At 43.7% G+C, this 21,595-nt stretch overlaps 1 protein-coding gene across 13 annotated transcripts in view; it reads right to left on the reverse strand.

Annotated features, from left to right (window-relative positions):
- Positions 1-21,595, reverse strand: part of SIPA1L1 (signal induced proliferation associated 1 like 1) — a 370,378-nt gene that overhangs the window by 7,575 nt on the left and 341,208 nt on the right. For all 13 annotated transcript variants that reach the window (XM_061156758.1, XM_061156766.1, XM_061156764.1 and 10 more), the window contains 4 exons: positions 9,227-9,466; positions 8,285-8,450; positions 3,498-3,744; positions 165-311 (listed from right to left, as the gene is read on the reverse strand). In XM_061156758.1, coding sequence (XP_061012741.1) covers positions 165-311; positions 3,498-3,744; positions 8,285-8,450; positions 9,227-9,466 — 800 coding nt within the window. The remainder of the gene's footprint in view (positions 1-164; positions 312-3,497; positions 3,745-8,284; positions 8,451-9,226; positions 9,467-21,595) is intronic.

Here is a 21,595-nt window from a genome sequence, read left to right on the forward strand (position 1 = left end):
GATTCCACCTGGTTAAAATCAACAGTGTGGGCCCTGAGTGTTTGAGAACCGCGAGCTCAACTGCTTTCTGGCTGTGCTGAAACACATGTGTTGTCAGTGAGTCCTGAGCACTGATACTGCTCACGACCCACACGTGGCCCAGCCGGGATCATCTGCGGACTCACCCTCGTAGGCCTTGGCGGCATCCACCAGGTTGGACCAATCCAAGTCCGCAGCAGCGTCGGGCAGGGGCATCAGGCCGGGGTCGGGCATGGGCGGCCTGCGGGTCTCCTGGACGTCGGTGAGGGAGCTGTCCGAGGCCGAGAACTCTCCTGCAGGAAGGGATGAGGGATAAGAGGCTTCAGGCCCACTGGAGACCCACTCAAAGTTTTACCCATTTTCTGTGACCATAGTAGATAAGCCATTTGTTACCTGGAATCAGTTTCTAGTCTAACAGACCATTAGCGGTCACTCTAAAGCTGAGCAGAACTAGGAACTGACTTCCTCCAATCTTAATTCCCTTTTGTGTAACCTCCCAGTGGCCCATTTCTAATGGCGTGGGTCTGGGAAAAGTTAGTTCTGCACTGAGGCGATGTGTCTGCTTTTACAGGAGCTGCTTGTCTAACAGAGACCCAGGGCAGCTTCGGCACCTCACTTTTCCTCCCAGAGTCAAGGGATTCAGGCTGAGGTGAAGGGACCTACTTCCTCAGAGTGTTGGATTTTGCAGCCAGACCAGGGAGGCGTGGTGATGCATGTTTGAGGGGACCGTAAAGCCAATTTTTATCTGCCTTGGAACCTGGGATCTGACTCCCTCCATGTGGACTCTCTGTGTCCCTGGGACTGCTGAGGGACAGGCATCTCCCTGGCTCGTGTCTGCCTTGTGTCCCAGGGATGGTCCACTGGTGTCTGCAGTTGGACGTATCCAGGGTGGTGTGAGAATCAAATGAGCGCCTGAGAGAGGGTGCTAGGTCGCTCAGTGGAGTTCACGCTGGTTCACTGGTGTTGGCATCCTTCTTTCCCAAGGACATGCTAAGCAACTCTTGGCATCGGTTTTCAATTTACAGCAGTCCAACATCCCAAACCCCTTCTAAGGTGGCAATTTTTAAAAACACAAATATTAACCTATAGTCACACCCAGTCTCTGCTTAGCCTGGGGGTGGGCAGAACGCATGCAATGAGCCCCTCCGTGCAGTGGAGGGCCCACTGCCACTCTTCAGGTTCAGACAGGTGGAGGAGACGGGCACAGAGCTCGGGCAATGCAGATGCTCTCAATGGGGCAGAAGCTGTGAGGGCAGAGCGGGCGCCTCCACGGGAGGGGCCGCCTCACAACATGACCGTGACACTGAAATCCACTCAGACACGGAGCCAAAAGCAAGGCTCTCAGTTAAAATCTGTAAGCGACTCTGGAAGTAACTGTTTACAAGGAGTTAAAAAGTTTTGCCAATCATGATAGTCTATAAACCGGAGTATATTTAGTGCTTGCTTTCCCTTGCAAATTACATAGAGGACTGCTCTGCAGAGCAGCTGCTAGTTATTAATGTGCTTAAAATGACCAAAATGATGAGAAAATCGAAATCAACAACTACTGCCTGATATTAAAGGCTCAGTTCTATTTAAACTTGCTCCCACCAAGGGTAAAGCTGGAATAATTTTTTAATTAAAAAACTATTGAAGTAAAGTTGATATACAATGTTGCATTAGTTTTTGGTGTGCAGCAAAGTGACTCTATATATATATATACACACACACACATTTTCAGATTCTTTGGAATAGACAGTTTTGTTATGTCATACACAATCCTTCTGCTTTTTTTATCTCTGGGTCCTAAATTTCCATCTGGAAAAAAAAGCAGTTTCTCATTCCCCAAATGCATCTCAGTGGTGGTCACACCCATGACGTCAAGGACGGCAGCCCATTAAGGATCGCTCAGATTAGGGCATGGCATCACTGAGGCTGCTGCCTAACTGTCAGGAAAGCAAGAAGAGGTGGCGGAAGGGCCGCGGAGGGTGGGCTGCCCCTCCCCTCCCCTCCCTCAGTGCCAGCCTTCAACCCCGGGACAGTAAGGATGGGTGGGAGGCGGGTGTCCAGGCTGTCCTCTTTGCATGAGAGCTTCTAGAGGACAGGGCCTCCTGTGACATGATGCATGCAGATGAAAACTTCCCAGAGGGCTTAATTTTATCACTATAAAGGTTTAAAAAAAAAGTGAGGAAGTGAAAGAAGCATTTGACGTAGGCAGGAAGTTGTACGAGGAATGGAGTGCAGGGAGAGTGGTCCCAGTGTAGGGAGAGAAGGGGAGAAAATATGGTTACTATTTAGGTCACCACACGGAGGCGCTTCCTAGTGTCCAGATGGTAAAAGTGGTCAGTTCACGTGTCTACCTTGGTTCATTCTCTAAAGCAAAGAGAAACCAGGTTCATGCTGTAGGTGGACCTCCTATAAAGAGGGAGGAGACAGAAGCTGGTGTGATCCTTGAGTGATGTCTGCTCTGGAGAAGGGGACCGTGTGGGGAACAGGACCAAGAAGAAGAGGAACAGTCATGGACGTGGGTTAGGGGTGCAGGAATGATGCAGGGAGAAAGCTAACCAGGAAGGCAGGAGATTTAAAATACTGCTCCAGTGCAAACTGTTACACATAGAACGGATACAAACAAGGTCCTACTGTATAGCACAGGGACTATATTCAATATTCTGTGATAAACCATGATGGAATTTAAGAACATATATATATAAAACAGAATCACTTTGCTATGTAGCAGAAATTAACACAATGTTGTAAATCAACTATACGCCAATAAATTTTTTAAAAAATGAAATTCTGTCATCTGCAATAACATGGATGAACATTGAGGGCACTGTGCCAATGAAAAAAGTCAGAGAAAGATAAATACTGTATGATCCATCTCACTTATGTGTGGTTAGGTGTGGAATCTAAAAAAATGTGAGCTCATAGTCACTGAATAGATTGGTGGTTGCCAGAAGTAGGGGTGGGGGTAGTAGAAATTGCTGGAGGGAGTCAAAAGTACAGCTTTCCAGTGATAAAATAAGGAATTCATGGGGATATAATCTGTAGCACGGTGACTACTGCTAATACTGTATTGCATATTTAAAAGCTACTAGAAAAGTAAATTTTAAAAGTTTTCATCAGAAACTTTTGAAACTTAAATTTTTAAAACTTTTTAAAAACTTTTAAAACTTCTAGTTTAAAAACTTTTAAACTATGTATGGTGGCAGACGTTAATCTTGTGATCATTTCGCAATATATACAAATATCAAATCATTGTGTGGGACACCTGAAACTAATCCAAGATGAGTCTTGTGGTCTGGTGAGGCCCAGGGTGCATACCCTGTGGCTGGGATTCTAGGTGAGAGGCTGAATGGCGGGGTAGGGAGCCCAGATAATCTGAGCAAGCAAGCAGGACTTCCTGTAATTAGCATCCTTGAGCAAACTGAATGGCGGGTGTTTTGGGGACACGGGTCATCAGCAGCAGTGCTGTTAGCTGCAGCTAGAGACGGGCTTACCGTGCAAGGACTTCATTCCCAAGGTGTATGAAGGCCTCCGCAAAGGGAGAGATGTGGGGAGAGAAGGGTACGTGCTACTGAAGAGGACGTCGTTGGGCAGGGCTTGGTCCAGAAGTGAAGCCCTCGAGGTGAAAAAGTGCTCCCTCTGGCCGCTGTAGATACTCTCGTCGGACAGCGTTCTGTGCAAGGCCCGCCTTGACGTGGGGGTGGTGGGAAAGGGGGACTGAGGAGAGGAGAGGGCGTGGAACTGAAAAACAGCATCAGGACAGCAGAAATCAATTTTCTGGGTCACACACCCACGACCTGGGGTGCGGGATGGGTAGGTTAACAAAATCACTCTCATAGACACAGCCCTTCAAATCCTGGAGCCCAGAAAGGAGGCCTCAGGGTCCACCATCTCTACATCCCCAAGGGCAAAGCAGAGTTCCTAGTCATCACAGCCTCACCGCCCAGCATGCCGGCTCTGGTCAAAGAGTGCTCAGTACAAGATTCAGATGTAGGATGAAGCGGTTTCATCACTATTGTGCCATGGTTACAGCAAGACTTTAAGAACAGATAAATACGGGTTTTATTTGAATCCCGTGTCACTGACCAAATCATGTTATCGCTCGGAACCCAATTCTTCATCTATGAAATGGGGGCACAAAAGCACTCAGGATTATTTTGAGGATTCCAAGAAATGCTGGACTGGTCACAACGGCATGCATCAGTGGTGTTCCAAAATTATGTTATGGTCCCCAAGGAAACAGCCACGATGCCGGAAGGTATCCTCAGAAGCTTGTCAAGTGACACGTGTTTGCCAGGCAACAAGAGCCTTTGATCTTCACAACACAGTCACTCAAATAATAGGTGACTCTTGAAAGCTCGAACGACTAATGTTATTTTTAATGAGCTCGGGAGATTATTTTTTGAGATGGATTTCTATTGGTGAAATAAAAATAGGGAAGTTCTCTTTATAAAAGACAAGTATATATACAGTTATATAAAAATGACAAAAGCTCCGGATGGCTGTATCTCTTGTTAACGTCTTTTGCCTTTGTGACCAGATTTGACTTTTATTTGAGATTTTTGTGCAAACAGCAAGCTTCTGAGAAACCCATTCATGAAGGAAAAAACAGACATGTTAACAATGTTGAAATATCCAGTATCCTGCAAGCCAACAGAGTATGTGGTCTGTTAACGGAGTTATCCTTATTCAGTTCCTCTTAGTTGACTATTCACCTTGGCAGGGAGAACAATGTGGGGAACAGGTGAGGATGTGAGTAGGAGGGTTGAGTCACTGCTGGCAGGAAGCCACCGTGAAACTTTCCATGCAGCTTTGAAGGGACAGAGAGAGAATGACACGGCAACGGCTCCATCTAGGAGGCTGAGAACAGAGCTGATGCTGAGACTCATTCAATGGGCTCTGGGGTCTAACACACTTCCATCCACCAAGCCAAGGGCTGATCAAGTCAAAGCTGTCCACAATGTGGCAGGCATAGCTGCAACATCCATATGAAAAAATTATTAATCAAATGCATTGTCAATGAGCTCCGAGTGTAGCCGACTGTGTTCACTTTTTAAAATTCATGATGAGTTAAACCCAAAGTACATATGTGCTTGCTTTGAAAACTAAGCTGCTGTGATAAATGCTACGTGGGTCTTTAAGAGGGCAGGGACTTGGTATGGAAATGATGATTTCCTTTCTCACTTCACCCACAAGAGTGGGCGTTAGAGAGGTTAAATAGCTTGCCAATTGTAAATTAAAAGAGAAAGCAGACCATCTCGCTCTACCTGCCCAAGGTTCCAGAACTGTCACATAAAGCTCCTGCCTACCAGCTCAGATCTCAGATCTATTAAAAAACTGCTCTCCATCTTTTTTGGGTTTGGCCAAGGGATTTCCTTTTCCAGTGAATATCCCCACCCTGATAAATTTATAGAGGAGAGAATTTTCACCAGTTCTAATTTCAGCCTCTTTGAGAAATATTAATATACTTCAAGCTAAACAGCTACTTGAAGAGATCCTTTGGACAGCATGATTTATTAAGTTATAACAGCTTGCACTAAGGGAGGAGAGGGAAGGAAGCGGTCTGCCTAGATGCTTCTATCTATTAAAAAATAGCAGGACTAGTCTGGTCCAAGCACATGCAATGGCTCCCATCCTCAGTCCCCTTCAATTCTAGCCTCAAAGGTGTGTGTATCTACCCAGTTCCCTAGGGCACCCTCTGCCTTCCCTGGAGGTCATACTGAGATCGCTGAGTGGTGCTGCCCCATGCTGCCAGCCCCCAGGAAAGAACCAAAATGCAGGGGGTGGCAGACTCAGAAAGGATTTTAGAGAGCATCTAGGAAGGGGGATTTCAACTCTGTTCCAAGGAGCCCTAAGGGTTCCTCCCGGCATCACTGCCTGGGGAAACGAGGTGTTCAGGGGGGACCCAGGAGTCCAAGACACCCCACCCTTCCTATTGGAGAAGTTCTGTCATCTCAGTTCTATGTGCTGGGCTTCTGTGTGTAACTGTTAGTAGGAAACAAAAAGATTCTTAAACTTTAAAATCATTTGGGCACCACTGATTGAGTCCAATCGAGCCAGGCCTAGAGAGGTGGCCTCCTGCTTCAGGGTCCATCTCCTTCCTCTCCTCAGTCTTTTCATGTGCCCTGGCTCTCAGTGAAATGGGTCGCTCTTGCACTTGGGATAAACAAAAGTACCATCTCTTCCTAAACACTAGGTCCCTGCGTGACACCTCTCCTTTGGTCTGTATCTGAGAGTGCTGGCTGGAGAGCAGGGCTCTGGGTTTGCACTACTGATCTGTTCGCTTGCTGGACTGCATTCAGCCCTCGGGGAGAATACGGTGATCCCAGCTCTGCCTGCCAATGAGGTTTCTCAGAATGTTACAGCTCTGCCATCTTCCTTGAGATACGAGTTTCACAGCAGCTGCCTGGAGGTTCCCAGACACCCAACCTCCCAGCTGCAGCCTGCCCAGCAGAGTGTGGCCATGTCCTGCAGCGGTCGTCTCCCTCTGCTGGCAGATGAGCCTGGGAACAATCTGTCATTTGATATTCATGGTGGCTCACAAGTAGCCCTTGCCAATGTGGCGTGAGTGGGTTCCAAGGATCACTGCCCAGAGCAGGCTACTCCTTGTACCCTGAAGCCTGACGCAGTGGCTTGGAGCCCTGAGCCAGGCGTGGCGGGGGAGACCTCGCAAGGGCGCACTGGCCTCACTGACACAGCAGAGGCACGGTCACTCAGATGAGTCTCAGAAGACACACAGAGCTACTTAGCTGAACTCATCTGAAGCCAAATGAAAAAGGATGACACAAGAGAGAAAACAGCACTTTTCCAGCTCCTGCTCCCAGCCTTTTCCCCATAATAGTTCAACCAGCAGAAGCACTTTCTTTGCAGAGGGGCTCATGGCAATATAGTCAACACATAAAGCATGTGCATTCCTGTTTCAAATAGGAATGTTAAAGTAATTCACTTTGGAAATAAAAGCCAAGACCTGGAATAAGGGCAAGACAGACATTTGCTTTCAATTATTTTCACTGCAGGAGTAAATCAAAAGAAAGAAAGCTCGGAGCTTGCCCCTTTCCAAAAATGTTAAACTAAGGATTGGAGGAAAGATTCCTTTCAGGGCAGATTTTATTTTCCTTTAACCTCAGGAAAAATCTGAAATAATTTTGAAACTGGTAGTTAAAAAATTTTAATACACCTCTTTGGTTTTTGATGGGTAAAGAAAGAAGTTTCAAGTACTATCTTTTGCGGGGTTGCTAAGGAAACCATTTGTGCCCTGGGTGATGAGTCAGAACTGTTAAGTGCTGGCTTATAAAACAGAAATGATAGAAATCCAGAATGTTAAGTCTTTAAAATGATTTATGATGTTAATGCTTATGTTAATAACTCAATGATTTCTCTGCAAAACTCCAGAATGGTCTTTGGAGTACATTTCATCTCTGGAGACGTTGATCTGTCAGGTTCAGATGTATACCTGACCGATCTAGAAGAACGCACACACACGTGTTGCACACACACACACAAAGAGGAACGTGTGTGTGCACGGAAACTAGAATTGCGATGAGGAAGCCTGGATAAGACGAGACCACACGGCTCATCACGCTGGGCATGTCTCTCGCCCTCAGAGGACGGTAAGTGGTTAAGGAAATATGTCAGCTTCCACTTGCCATCAATTCTCAAAGGTCCTCTTAAACTAAGCTTTTTAGTCACTTCAAACAGACTACAAATCATTTAACTGAGAACACAGAGGACAGAAAACATCAAAGTGTGCACCCACGACCCTCTGGAGCAGTGGACTCTCTTCTCGTGGGGCCACCCAGTACACTCCAGACAGGAACACCTTATGCTAAATGTGAAATATAATACCTTTGGGCCCAGCTCAGCCAACACCAGCTGCTGGCTCATTTGGGAGTGAGACGGCATGCTTTAGAGACAAGAAAGCAGAGCCTGAGATGGGCTTGAGGGGTCCTCCCAAGCTGACCATACCCACAAAAGAAGCAATGTTGTCTGAGTGATAATGTCAAGAAAGTATAGCTTGTGCATCATAAGTAGGATACAGTGGAAGAAAAGGAGCCTTGGGGGTGGGGATAGATTACTATAAACCCAGACTCAAGGGATGTGGCCGCAGGGACAGGACACTTGGAAAACACATGAGTTAAATATTGAGATGGCTGGGTGATGGAGGGGAGGGGAGGGAAGGGAGGGTCCGATGAGGAGTAGCTGGGAACCACTACTTCCTGGAGAATTTTTGCCCTGTCTGGCCTCTCTCTGACTACTGTACACCCCAAGCCCTGCCCGGTACCTTAAAATTCTTCTGGGATTCAGGGGTTGGGCTTTCCAGGTCAATGAGCTTCTTGAGATCCTCCTCAATGGTGGACTTGGAGGTCGGCTTTGGGGACGCCCTGAGGTCCCTGGTGGAGGCACGCAGCCTGGGGTGGGCTATTTCATTGCCGTCACTCTGATGACGCCTTGAAAGAAGGGAAAGAGAGGGGAGAAGTTAATTTGATGAGGTGGACTCAAGGGTGTGATGGGGTCTGAAAGAGGTAAGTCAATGGAGACCTATTAGAAGAGAGAGAAGGAGAATTACTTCTGTTCAATTATATTAATAATCTATTTGGATAAGTGCTTGTAAAGAGAAACAAGACCAGTTTGAAATACAAAATAAAAAGCCTGATGACTAAATCACTCTTTCACAGGAAATGACAAACTCCACAAGCCAAAATTAGCAACAGACTTACTAATAAAAAAGACCACAGGGTATGAATCCCAAATGCAATCTCTATAGAAACAAAAACAATGTCATTGACTGGATCCTTTATTTTTTGCTGTACTATTTTGTCAAAAGTTCTTTATGTTCAGAGGTGGTCACTTACTTTCTAATAGTCCCTCCTGGGCCAGTTAGCAATTACACAGGAAGGCTGTGATTAATAGCATCAAAGGGACCAGTGTGGTCTTAACACCCAAGGGGCGATTATTCTGAAGTTTGTTCTTCAGATAGACTCTTTCCTACGAGACTTTGAGATTCTCAAATCTGAAGGTTTTCAATACATATTATTTAAGGAATGTGGCAGAGAAACAATGTAAGACACGTTTCACGTGGGAAGAAAAATAACTTCCCTACCAAACCACCCTCTCCCCTGTCTGGAGCCCGGCCTCCTCTCTTGCAGGAAACTGCCCCAGGCTTTTCTGTTCCCTGTCATGTGAAATGCAAAGCGCCCAGCAAGAGAAGCAACAGAGTCCTTACTTTCTCGTGTCCATAAATCCCACGGAGTTTATGGTTCCTTCGGGTTTCTTCCATCCAATCAGGTACTTGCTGGTAGCGCCCTGGCGGGGGTAGAAAGTCCGAGGGCCGGAAGAGGAGGACGAAGAGGAGGAGAAGGAAGGAGTGAGCTGCGAGGGGGCGGCCGGGTGAAGTTCCTCCTTCGGTGAACTTCTGGCACTGGTGAAGACCACCGGGCTGGCAGAGTGTCGCGAGCTCATGGTACTGAGGAGAGGCAGGACAGAGAAAAAACGATGGGGGTTTGGGTGTGCCTCCTGGGGTCGGCCTGCCAGCCATAAAAGCATCGTCCAGGACAGGGGTTGTGGCCCGGTTACAGAACAATGAATATTTCATAAAATATTAATGGGGCTGGCTGGCCTTCCTCCACCTTTTTGCTTCAATTTAAATGTCCGCTGTCAAAGTAAAACATGGTGACGGGGGCTGCTTCTGCACTTTCAGTTGAAAAGTAAAAATAGTTAAGACTGTCAGGGACACTCTGAAGTACACCAGCACCGCTGAAGTGTGGTACAGAGAAGTCTCGCAGAGGTGTGTGTGTGTGTGTGTGTGTGTCTGTGTGGGCAGCGGCGGGGGAGTTGGCAATAAAAGGCCTGGCAGTATCCAGAGCTCTCTGTCCTCCCTTCCTCAGAACTCAGGGGCACAGTGACATTCCCCAGGCCCGAGCTCAAGAGGGGAGAGAAGACTGGCTCAGACACGGAGCTCTCCTCATGCTCACGTCCAAGGCCAAAGGGGCACCCGGAGGTCTCCCTCCCCCCGGCACCTGATAGTAACACTCTTTAAAAAGCTGTTTATCAGGTTAGACGATACAACCACCTTACATCACACACACGTTAACTCACAATGGATTAAAGACTTGAATGCAGGACCTGAAACAGTGAAACTCCTAGAAGAAAACATGGGCAGTAAGCTCCCTGACAGTCATTTTTTGAATCTGACACAAAAAGCAAAGGCAACAAAAGCCAAACTGAAACAAGAGGGTCTACATCAAACCAAAAGGCTTCTGGGCAGCAATGGAAATCACCCACAGCGTGAAAAAGCAACCTACTGGACAAGAGAAAATATTTGCAAATCATGTATCTGATAAGGGGTTAATATCCAAACTATATAAAGAACTTATACAACTCAAGAACAAAAAAAAAGCAAACAATCTGAATTTTAAAAATGGGTAGAAAAATTTGAATAGACAGTTTTCCAAAGAAGACACACAGATAGCTGACAGGTATAGGAAAAGATGCTCAATGTTACTAACCATCAAGGAAATGCAAACCTAAACTGTAATGAGAACTCACACCTGTTAGAATGGCTATTATCAGCAAGATAAGAAATAACAAGTATGAGCGAAGATCTGGAGAAAAGGGAACCCTTGTGCATTACATTGCTGTTGGCAGCAATGTAAATTGGTGCACAGTCTGGAAAACAGTATGGAGGTTCCTCAAAAAATTAGAAAACCAAACTCCTAGAAACAGAATAGGTGTCAAAGGTAGAGGCTGGAGAGTGGTGGGTGAAATGATTAAAGAAAGTTCAAAAGGTACAAACTTCTAGTTATAAATAAATCCTAGGGATGTAATATTAGGCATGATGACTAAACATGAAAAACTGCTCATTATCGGTATATTTCAAACTTTGGTTAGAAGTTACAAAATTAAAGTCCTGAAGGACTCAAGGAGAAGACTGCTTATTGTACTTCTAAAACTCAGGCAGGATTTTCAAAACTGGAGATGAAAAGTTTAAGGTGATGTCAGACCTGCTGCTGCTGCTGCTGCTAAGTCGCTTCAGTCATGTCCAACTCTGTGTGACCCCATAGATGGCAGCCCACCAGGCTCCCCCGTCCCTGGGATTCTCCAGGCAAGAATACCAGAGTGGGTTGCCATTTCTTTCTCCAATGCGTGAAAGTGAAGTCGCTCAGTCGTGTCCGACTCTTCGTGACCCCATGGACTATGGTCTACCAGGGTCCTCCGTCCATGGGATTCTCCAGGCAAGAGTACTGGAGTGGACTGCCATTTCTTTCTCCAGATGTCAGACCTGGAGGGCCTCTGATTGCAGGATTTCCACAGTTCCTTCCTAGTCATCTCATGGGACCTACGTTCATGCCTCTTGAGCCTGGCTGAGTTCTCCAGCTTAGGCTGAGATCTAAGACAAGTCACTCCAGTGGAGCTGGTTACTGAAGGTTTAGTTAACAGGATGTGGTCTCAAGGCATTCCTCAATAGCACTCGCACTGCTCAAAACCTAATGGTCCTGCTCTGAATAAAGCATGGACTTTAGTTAGTAAAAGTGCATTGACACTGACTTCTTAACTGTGACAAATGTATGATAGTGATGTAAGATAAGGAGAACGGGGGAAAATGAGCAAAGGATACGTGGGAATTCTCTGGACTCTCTTTGCAACTTGCCTGCAAATTAAAAATGACTCTAAAATTTAAAAAGTTCACTATAAAAACTAAGCAAAAAGCAAAACAAAATACAACAAAAGTAAAATCCTAATGGTCCAGAGATTTTATATATATATATATATATATACACACACACATATATATATATAAAGTATGTGCATATACACACATTTTCATATGTGTACACACACACACATATATGAAAATGAACTGAACTTCACCTCAAAATTGCATAAAAATCAATTCCAATTGGACTTATATTTAAATGTATGTCTAAAGATTCTAGACTGTAACATGGAAGAATATCCTTATGACAGAGGTTTCTTTAACTGGATCATAAACAAAATGATTGAAACTCATTAAAATTAAGAACTTCTATTCATCCAAAGACACAGAGCAGGAGAATATACATAAAACATATATCCAACAGTGGGCTCTTATCCATACATAATTAACTCCTAAAAATTAACAACAGAGACAACCCAACAGAGAAATGGGCAGAGACCTGAAAAGGAATTTCACAAAAGAGGATATCTAAAAGCCATTAAAGATGGGCACTCAACATCATCAGTTATCAGGAAAAATGCAAATTAATTCCACAAAGAGAGACTACTACACAATAGAGTGGCTAAAATTAAAAAGTATCAAATGCTAGAAAGGATGTGAAGCAACCAACACTCTCACACACTGCAGGAGCGTACTGGCTACAACCACTTTGGCAAACCGGTTCACAGTCTCTGCTGAAGTTGAATATACGTAAATCCTACGCTAGCCATTCCACTCCTAGGTATATACTGCAAAGAAGTACATACATATATGTATCAGAGGACATGTAAAAGAACCTGTAATATCCTCAACACAGAAATACTCTGAATGCTGAATAACAGAATGGATAAACTAACTGGTGTGCTCTCACAATGGATATATAATACAGCAATGAAAATAAACGGACACTATTTGCAACACAGACGAACCTCACCAACATAATGTTGACTTAAAGACACCAGATGCAGAATAATACATATGGGATGATTCCACTGACATGAAGCGCCCAGATAGGCATAGTGAGTGTGTGACTTCAGGATTCAGGATAGTGTTCAGTTGGGGAGGAAGGGGAGGTGATGGGGAAGGGGCTGTGTGGGAGGAAGGGTGTCTGGCTGCTGGGCAAGTTCCAGCTCGTCCTTGATCTGGGTAGTGATGACACGGGTAAGTGCACTTTGTGAAAACCCACCCTGATGCACACAGATGATCTGTGCCTTTTTCTGTATGTCTGTAACACTTTAATGAAAACACGTCCATAAAAACAAAAGCAAAAATAGACGACCTGAAAGGAGAAGCTGAATCAGTCCCTGAGGCTCTGCAACAGACTCCAAGAGAGCAGGACAAAGTTGGGGGGGTGGGGGGAGGAACAGGACACAGGGCAAAGGTGATCTCAAGGGTTTTCCACACTAACTGGGCCTTGAAACGTCAGATTAAACATAACCATCTCCTTTATTTCTGCAACTAAAAAGGAGGAACCAGGTTCAAACTACAAAAAATATCATCTTAAAAATGAGTAACGAAGGGGACTTCCTTAGTAGTCCTGTGGTCAGGACGCTGCCTTCTAGTGAAAGGGGTGTGGGTTCAATTCCCGGTCAGGAAGCTGAGGTCCTAAGTACTTCTCGGCCAAAAAACCAAAACATGAAACAGAAGCAATACTGTAACTAATTCAATAGAGACTTAAAAACAAAAGCCTAGCCATACTCTCATTATCCCTCTAACAATAACAATTTTTCCCCCAGAGATTTTTCTATTTAGGGAGAAGGGGAAAGAGAAGACCCTTCACAAAACCTCCAAGGGCAACGTAACTTTAAAAGCAATGCAATCTCATTTAGTTTTTACCTCTTGATAACAGATACTCCATTTGTCTGCTTTAAGAGTTAACGAAATGCAGAACTCCTCCACAAGTGCAGTATATTAAGCCAGTAAGAACAAAATAATAAAAGTAGGATTCTGTTATGGAAAAGAGACAAAGCGGCAAGATGAAACAAGGGGATGGTAAAAGACAGATAAAGATATAGGCAGGCAAACCCATAGATAACAACACCAGAAATCGAGGTTAACCACAAATGCATTATCCACACAGGAAGCATCAACCCAGAGAGGTTTCTGAAATAGTATGAGAACATAGCCTTTGGGGTACTTTAAAATCACATGAGAGGTGTACCATTATTTGTGAGTTACATAGCGACAAGACTTAATCTTTGGTTAGCAGATTTATTTCACCTATGACAGCGAAAACGAAAGTTGCTCAGTCGTGTCTAACTCTTCGCGACCCCAAGGACTATACAGTCCATGGAATTCTCCAGGCCAGAATACTGGAGTGGGTAGCCTTTCCCTTCTCCAGGGGATCTTCCCAATCTAGGGATCTAACCCAGGTCTCCCGCATTGCAGGCAGATTCTTTACCAGCTGAGCCACAAGGGAAGCCTAACTTCATATACAGCTGACTATACCCACACCTCATATACATTCACAACTCAGATGTGGAGATGTCTCAAGCCTCAACCCTGGTTAGTGTCTGAAGCATATTCCAGAAAAGCGCAAAACCATAAAATCAGGATCTAGTGCACTCACCTTGGATAATCACGCACTTGCTTCACCTGCTTTGATCCGTATCCACCAGTGAGTGGCATGTGTCTGAATGACTTGAGCCATTCTCCCTCATCACCACGTTCAGATACAGACTGGAGGGCCTCACCCCAGAGATTCTGCCTTGGGAGCTTGGGTGGGGTGGCGGACACGAGACTTTGTACTTCTAACTTGTTCCCAGGATGATGTGGCGGCCCTGATCTCATACGCTGAAAACCATTATACCACAGGTACATTTGATTGCCCTTATTTTACGTTTCTCAGCAACAAGTATGTTGATGTGATAATATCGGTATTCAAAACCCTGCGGCTTTCAAAGACTAAATGCATGGTTGAAATAGAAATAATTAGCCATGGGAAAAGAATGTAAATTGCACAGTCTGTTAATTTATACATCTTTCCCCCATGTTTCATGACACAGCTATGCTGTTTTTAGCCATAATGAATGTATTGCATAAAAGGGAGTGTTATAGAAAAGGCTAAGGAACTTCAAACGCAGAGTAATGTGTACAGCACATACAGTTTTTGGAGCTCTGTCCTGCACTATGTAAATTAAATTACTACCATAATCTCTCTGAGAAGCATTTAGTAAGCTGCTGTACTACATGATAAACTCTTTGAAGGCAGGGATATCTTTGTAAATATATTTAACAATACCAGAATGCAATAGACTCCCAGGAAAATACTAATTGCACAGAGGGATTCTCTTTATTATCTACAGAGCACACTATATATTTAATTTCTTTATCTTGTTTATAGTCTGTCTACCTGCAAAGATGGCAGACTAATGTCTCAAAAAAAAGTGTCTTATTGGAGTCTGGATGCCAGTGTCTTTTATAGAATAGAGGTGGGGGTGTGAGGGAGTAAAGTAAAAGATCATTAATCTTACAAATCTCCTGGAATGGCCAGCCTTGGGGAGAGGATGTGTTCATTTTTCTTATGGCCATTCACAAGTGGACAGGGTCAGGACAGTCTGCCCCTGTTTAAATATAAATTCCATGAGGGCTGAAATTTTTGTTTGATTTGTTCACTATTGTATCTGTTTGGAATAGTCCCTGACAGTTATAGGTACTCAATATTTGTTGAAGGAAACTGTTGAATAAACCACAAATTAGCCATCCGTTTTAAATACATGGGATATTCTTGCATAAAGATAGTGTATTTTATTTACTATTTAAAACTGGATGCTGCTTTATTCTTACAGAGTATGTTTCTAAGTGTATTATTAAAAGGATAACTGCTTAATTATCCATAGACCTTGATTACTGGTTTTATTTGTGACCACAGGCCCTGATTATTGGTTTTATTTGTGAACAGGACAACTGAAACTAGCTCCCAGGTGTGAAATGCCAGCATACTTTTGTTCACTAATGGTTATAATCAAGGACCACCCTACTTAACAATTGATTAGATTTGGGAACAATGGTAAAGGCAAAAACAACTGACTGATGCACTGGTAGTTCTTCCTTAACTGCATACAACTTACAGCTTGAAGGTGAGCACTTTAGTTCATTTGTCCCCTAATTTGTCATCACAGGAGGATCACTTGGAAGCCTTAAAAATACACATTCTTAGGCCTTAATTCACAGCAAACTGTGGAAAATTCTTCAAGAGATGGGAATACCAGACCACCTGACCTGCCTCCTGAGAAATCTGTATGCAGATCAAGAAGCAACAGTTAGAACATGGAAATGGAACAACAGACTGGTTCCAAATCGGGAAAGGAGTGCGTCAAGGCTGTATATGGTCGCCTTGATTATTTAACTTATATGCAGAGTACATCATGAGAAACGCTGGGCTGGAGGAAGCACAAGCTGGAATCAAGATTGCCGGGAGAAATATCAATAACCTCAGATATGCAGATGACACCACCCTTAAGGCAGAAAGTGAAGAACAACTAAACAGCCTCTTGATGAAAGTGAAAGAGGAGACTGAAAAAGTTGGCTTAAAACTCAACATTCAGAAAACGAAGATCATGGCATCTGGTCTCATCACTTCGTGGCAAATAGATGGGGAAACAATGGAAACAGTGACAGACTTTATTTTCTTGGGCTCCAAAATCACTGCAGATGGTGACTGCAGCCATGAAATTAAAAGACCCTTGCTCCTTGGAAGTAAAGTTATGACCAACCTAGACAGCATATTAAAAAGCAGAGACATTATTTTGCCAATAAAGGTCCATCAAGCCAAAACTTTGGTTTTTCCAGTAGTCATGTATGGATGTGAGAGTTGGACTATAAAGAAACCTGAATGCTGAAGAATTGATGCTTGTAAACTGTGGTGTTGGAGAAGACTCGAGAGTCCCTTGGACTGCAAGGAGACCCAACTAGTCCATCCTAAAGGAGATCAGTCCTGATTATTCATTGGAAGGACTGATGTTGAAGCTGAAACTCCAATACTTTTGTTACTTGATGCGAAGAACGGACTCACTGGAAAAGACCCTGATGCTGGGAAAGATTCACGGTGGGAGAAGAAGGGGATGACAGAAGATGAGATGGTTGGATGGTATCACCGACTTAACGGACATGAGTCTGAGTAAGCTCTGGGAGTTCGTGATGGACAGAGAAGCCTGGTGTGTTACAGTCCATGGGGTAGCAAAGAGTCGGACACAGCCGAGTGACTGAACTGAACTGAGGCCCTGATTCCAAAGATTTTAATATAAGAGAATTGGGGTGATGCCTGAGTTGTGTTTGTTGGCAAAAATCTCCCCCACATATACACCCCCACTGAGAACTGCTCGAATCCAGTTGAATTATCATATTATTATGACTTCATCAAAATCCAGCTTCACACAGTCAAGATCAAGAGGGGAAAGGCACCCAAATAGTGTTTCTGCAGCCGTGAACTTTGGCCCTCTGCAAGTGTGGATATAAATAATGATTCCTTGGCTCATGTCCCATCTCACTGAACCCCAGAAATGTATATTTTAACAATCCCCAAAGGACTCCCATGTTCCGAAGAGCTTAAGAATAATTCCATTAGCCCACAACTCTCTTCCTACTCCACAGTGGGTTGTCTCCTCCCTCACCTGTGGCCCCCTCTCCAAGCCCAGCTGTGTGTGTGTGTGTGTGTGTTGGGACTCCTTGAAGTAGACCAATCCTCCTGGCCTTGAACCACACAGAGGGACCTGCCTCCACACACTTCCCCAAGTAATCTCTGAAGTGGCTTTAATTACAAACAACTGAAATGAAGCTGTCAGCTTCATACTTTCAAAGCGGAACTGTGTGGCCGAGCTGTTTCATTTTCCTGGAGATTTTCTATTAATTTAATGTGCTGCAATCTAGTTGTACCCATGGCAAATTAGATCTCTCCCCAGGAACTGTGTAAGAAGGTAATGAGCCAATAATATGGAACAAAAAGAGAAGATACGTTAGAAGTGACAAGTGCAGTATCTGCTATTTTTCTGTCTGTAGAAAAATGTGAGTCTAGCTGTGTGTATGTCTAAACTGGAAAAACTGAAAATGAAAGTCAATCAGTCGTGTCTGACTCTTTGCAACCCTATGGACTATAGAGTTCAAGGAATTCTCCAGGCCAGAATACTGCAGCGAGTAGCCTTTCCCTTCTCCAGGGGATCTTCCCAACCCAGGGATCAAACCCAGGTCTCCCACACTGCAGGCAGATTCTTTACCAGCTGAGCCACAAGAGAAGCCCAAGAATTATTCAGGATGCTCCTGAATTAGACATGAAGAGACACTAGCTTTCTTTCTTACACGAAGTATATATAGGGCCCTTTCCCTTTCTTAAAAATGGACCAACATTTGATTTATTTGGTCATTCCAGGACATGAATTTAAAAAAAAAAATTTTTTTAACTGAAACAGTTGATTTATAATGCTGTGTTAGTTTCAAGTGTCCATCAAAGTGATTCATATATATATATATATATATATATATATATATATATATATTTATCTTCTTTTTTAGATTCTTTTACACGATAGGGTATTACAAGATATTGAATAGAGTTCCCTGTGCTATATAGTATGTCCTTGTTTATCTAATTATATACAATAGTGTATTAATCCCAAACTCCTAACTTATCCCTCCCCATCCTTTCCCCTTTGGTAACTATCATGTTACTTTCTTGTCTGTGAGTCTCTCTCTGTTTTATAAGTAAGTTCACTAGCAGCATTTTTTAAGATTCCACATATAAGTGATATCATATAATATCTGTCTTTCTCTGTCAGACTGACTTCACTTAGTATGATCATGGGTCCATCCATGTTGCTGCAAATGGCATTATTTCATTTTTTTTTTTTTTATGGCTGAGTAATATCCAACTGTGTAATATACCACATCTTCTTTATGCATGTCTTTGTCAGTGGATATTTAGGTTGCCTCATGTCTTGGCTAATGTAGACAGTGCTACTATGAACTAGGGGTGAACAGGACATGAATTGTGAAAAGGAAGAGAGAACACACACATGCATGATTCGTCTCACAAAGAGAGAAGAGGCAATGGGGTGTCGGAGAATCTGAGACAGTCTGAATCTGTCCAAACTTCTCATCTTGACCTGCTGCTCGAAGGAAACCATGAAACAATGTGCGGTTACCTGGCTATTCACATTCCCAGCTGTGGTCAAACTTTACAGGAGACAATGCTAGACGACTAGTTCCCAAAAAGGGCACTAGTTATGGTGGGTGCACTCTGGAGAGGAGGAGCTACATCTGCTTGTCGATCTCGGGAAGGGATGACCCCCACAGGACAGGGCACCCTGCAGGCTAGGAGTCAACGCCCCAACTGATGAAGCTATGAGGGCCTGGGGAACTGTTCTGCAATTTCTGGGTCATGAACGAGGCCACCACCTCCTACAGAAAACATCTGCCCACTACTCTGTACCACTGAGAGCTGCCGAAGAAAGCACTTGGAGTCCCCTACTATCCAGGCATGACAGAGAGAGGTGGCTTTTACAGAGCCTGGGATGGTATTTTCAGGAGGGGGAGAGCAGCAATTAGTCACTTGTCAAGCAGCTGTGGCAAGATCTGCAAAGGCTGGAAGCTGGCCTGATACCAAGGGGAGGGAAGCTGATCGGGTTTCCTGTGATTACTTGTACAGATAACAAACAATCTTTTGGGTGACAGATAATGTGGAGGATAACGATTAGGGAGGACTCCCCTCACTGTGTGCAGCACTAGCCAATTCTGTCTGATATTGGCCCTGAACTTTAGGAGGGCTCCAAAGATGCTAATTCTAAAGGACTGGGGGGAAAAGAAATGCAGCAGGAATGGCGAAGCTAGCAAAGGGGATATCCAAGTTACTGCCGCAAAGAAAACTGTTCACCTATAGAAGGAAGATAGTGAATAAGGACAAGAACACATGGACACATAAGGCGTTGAGAAATGACTGGTTAGGCCTACGCAGCAGAAGAGACCTCATGGGTCATGGTGGACCTCAAGCTGAGTAGGTCTACAATGTTGAGCTAGTTAATAGGGAGCTAACAAGATCTAACTATGAATATTATCACTTTATTAGGCATAGCCGAGAAGAGAGTCATGTCCAGAATTGGCATCTAAAAAGGATGAAGAAAAAGCAGGAAACTGGAGGAGCCAAGTTTCTTGGGAGATACATGTTTACTGAAGGGAAAGTAGCAAGATAAGTATACTCAGTGATGGAAAGCCCTTTAAGAAGGAAACGACAAAACCTTTCATCTTAAAAGTACATCTGCAGTTTGCAATACCTTTGATAACCTTTTTTTCTTAACCCTCAACAAACACAGAAACAACCATTTAGTAAGGGGACTAGGTAGTAATTAGTTACAGATAGATGGCACTAGTGGTAAAGAGCCTGTCTACCGACTCAGGAGTCCCAAGAGCTATGGGCTCAATCCCTGGGTCGGGAAGATCCCCTGGAGAAGGGAATGGCAACCCACTCCAGTGTTCTTGCCTGTAAAATTCCATGAACAGAGGAGCCTGGCAGGCTGCTGTCTGTGGGGTTCGCGAAGAGTCGGACACGACTGAGCAAATGAGCATACGAATCTAAGGGACAAGCTTGGTGAAATAGCAGGATTGGCCAAAGGCCCTGTGGCTGGTCAATGACAGAACTGAGCCTTGAACCTGAATCTCAGGATCCAAATCTATTTCCCCTACATTTCTCTCTGGACTTGGCTGGAGGTGAAGGACTATTACCATATATACGATGTTATATTATTTCCAACTGTCTCTTATTGGCATAGACAACGTTTCATAATCTTAGACTTGAAAAATCTTCAATCTTTAGAAAAGACAGCTCAGAAAAAGCTGCAGCCAGAGGAATTTGAGATAGGCAGACACAGGACAAAATTTTGAAGAGTGAGGGGATTGACATACTCAGATTACTCTGAAAGATTATGGAATCTCTCTCCTTGCTATTAATGACATCTGCATCAAGAAATCTGATATCTGGGGCTTGATGAGAGCTCTCGTTTTCTCAATGTTGAAATTTCAGCCACAGTAGTTCTGATTTTCACAGTTGTTGAGGTGAGCTGAATATCACCAATGTTCTGGCTAAAATAATCACCCACTCTCATAAGCTTTCATAAGAAATGGAATTGGGGCAAGACAGGCCAGATCACCTGGAGTTCTGATGTGTTGAAGAAAAATAAAATAGAACCCTGATGTTCACGGTGTGTGGGACAACAAAGCAACAATTATCAATGAAAACAATTCATAAACATGATAAGTAGAGCCAACCACATGTTGGAGAGGAGTCCTGGGGGATTTTAGAGGCTTCACTTTAAAGTTTAAGTCCATTAAACTTAGAAAAATAATTCAGTCTGACTCTTTAGAAAAAAATGTAGAAGAGAGACATTAACTGTTGGTAATTTAAAAAGATTCCAGGCAGAAGAGATTTAAGAGGGAAGCATTATAGATAAAGACAACAGAGTAAACTCTAAACAAAGAAGGAAGGCTCATTTTTCACCCAGGGTGCCAAAGAAGGCAGAGAACAAAATTTAAACTCATAAGCTCTGACACATTACACACAGACACTCATACATAAATTGTTACTATGCTAGGGTAACCTGAGGCATTTCTTAATCTTCCATGTAAACTTAATATAAGAAGTGCTTCTTTACCCTACTCTCAAGAAACATATACCTTTTCTGGCATGAATAGTTAACTTATTAGGTCAACCAGAAGAAAAAACACATTCATGAAATTAAACAGTACTGACATCTGTGGGCAGCCATTTTTCCTGGCTTTTAATCACTGGCTCTAGTGAATGTCAGACACTGACCAACTTATATCCAAATTTTGAATGATATTTGTAGATAAGCTGTTATAAAGTCTCCCCATGTCATATTCTGCAGGATAAAAAATCTTATGTAGAAGTGACTTTAC

The sequence above is a fragment of the Dama dama genome, chromosome 12 (assembly GCF_033118175.1).
Source record: "Dama dama isolate Ldn47 chromosome 12, ASM3311817v1, whole genome shotgun sequence".
Classification (NCBI taxonomy): domain Eukaryota; kingdom Metazoa; phylum Chordata; class Mammalia; order Artiodactyla; family Cervidae; genus Dama; species Dama dama.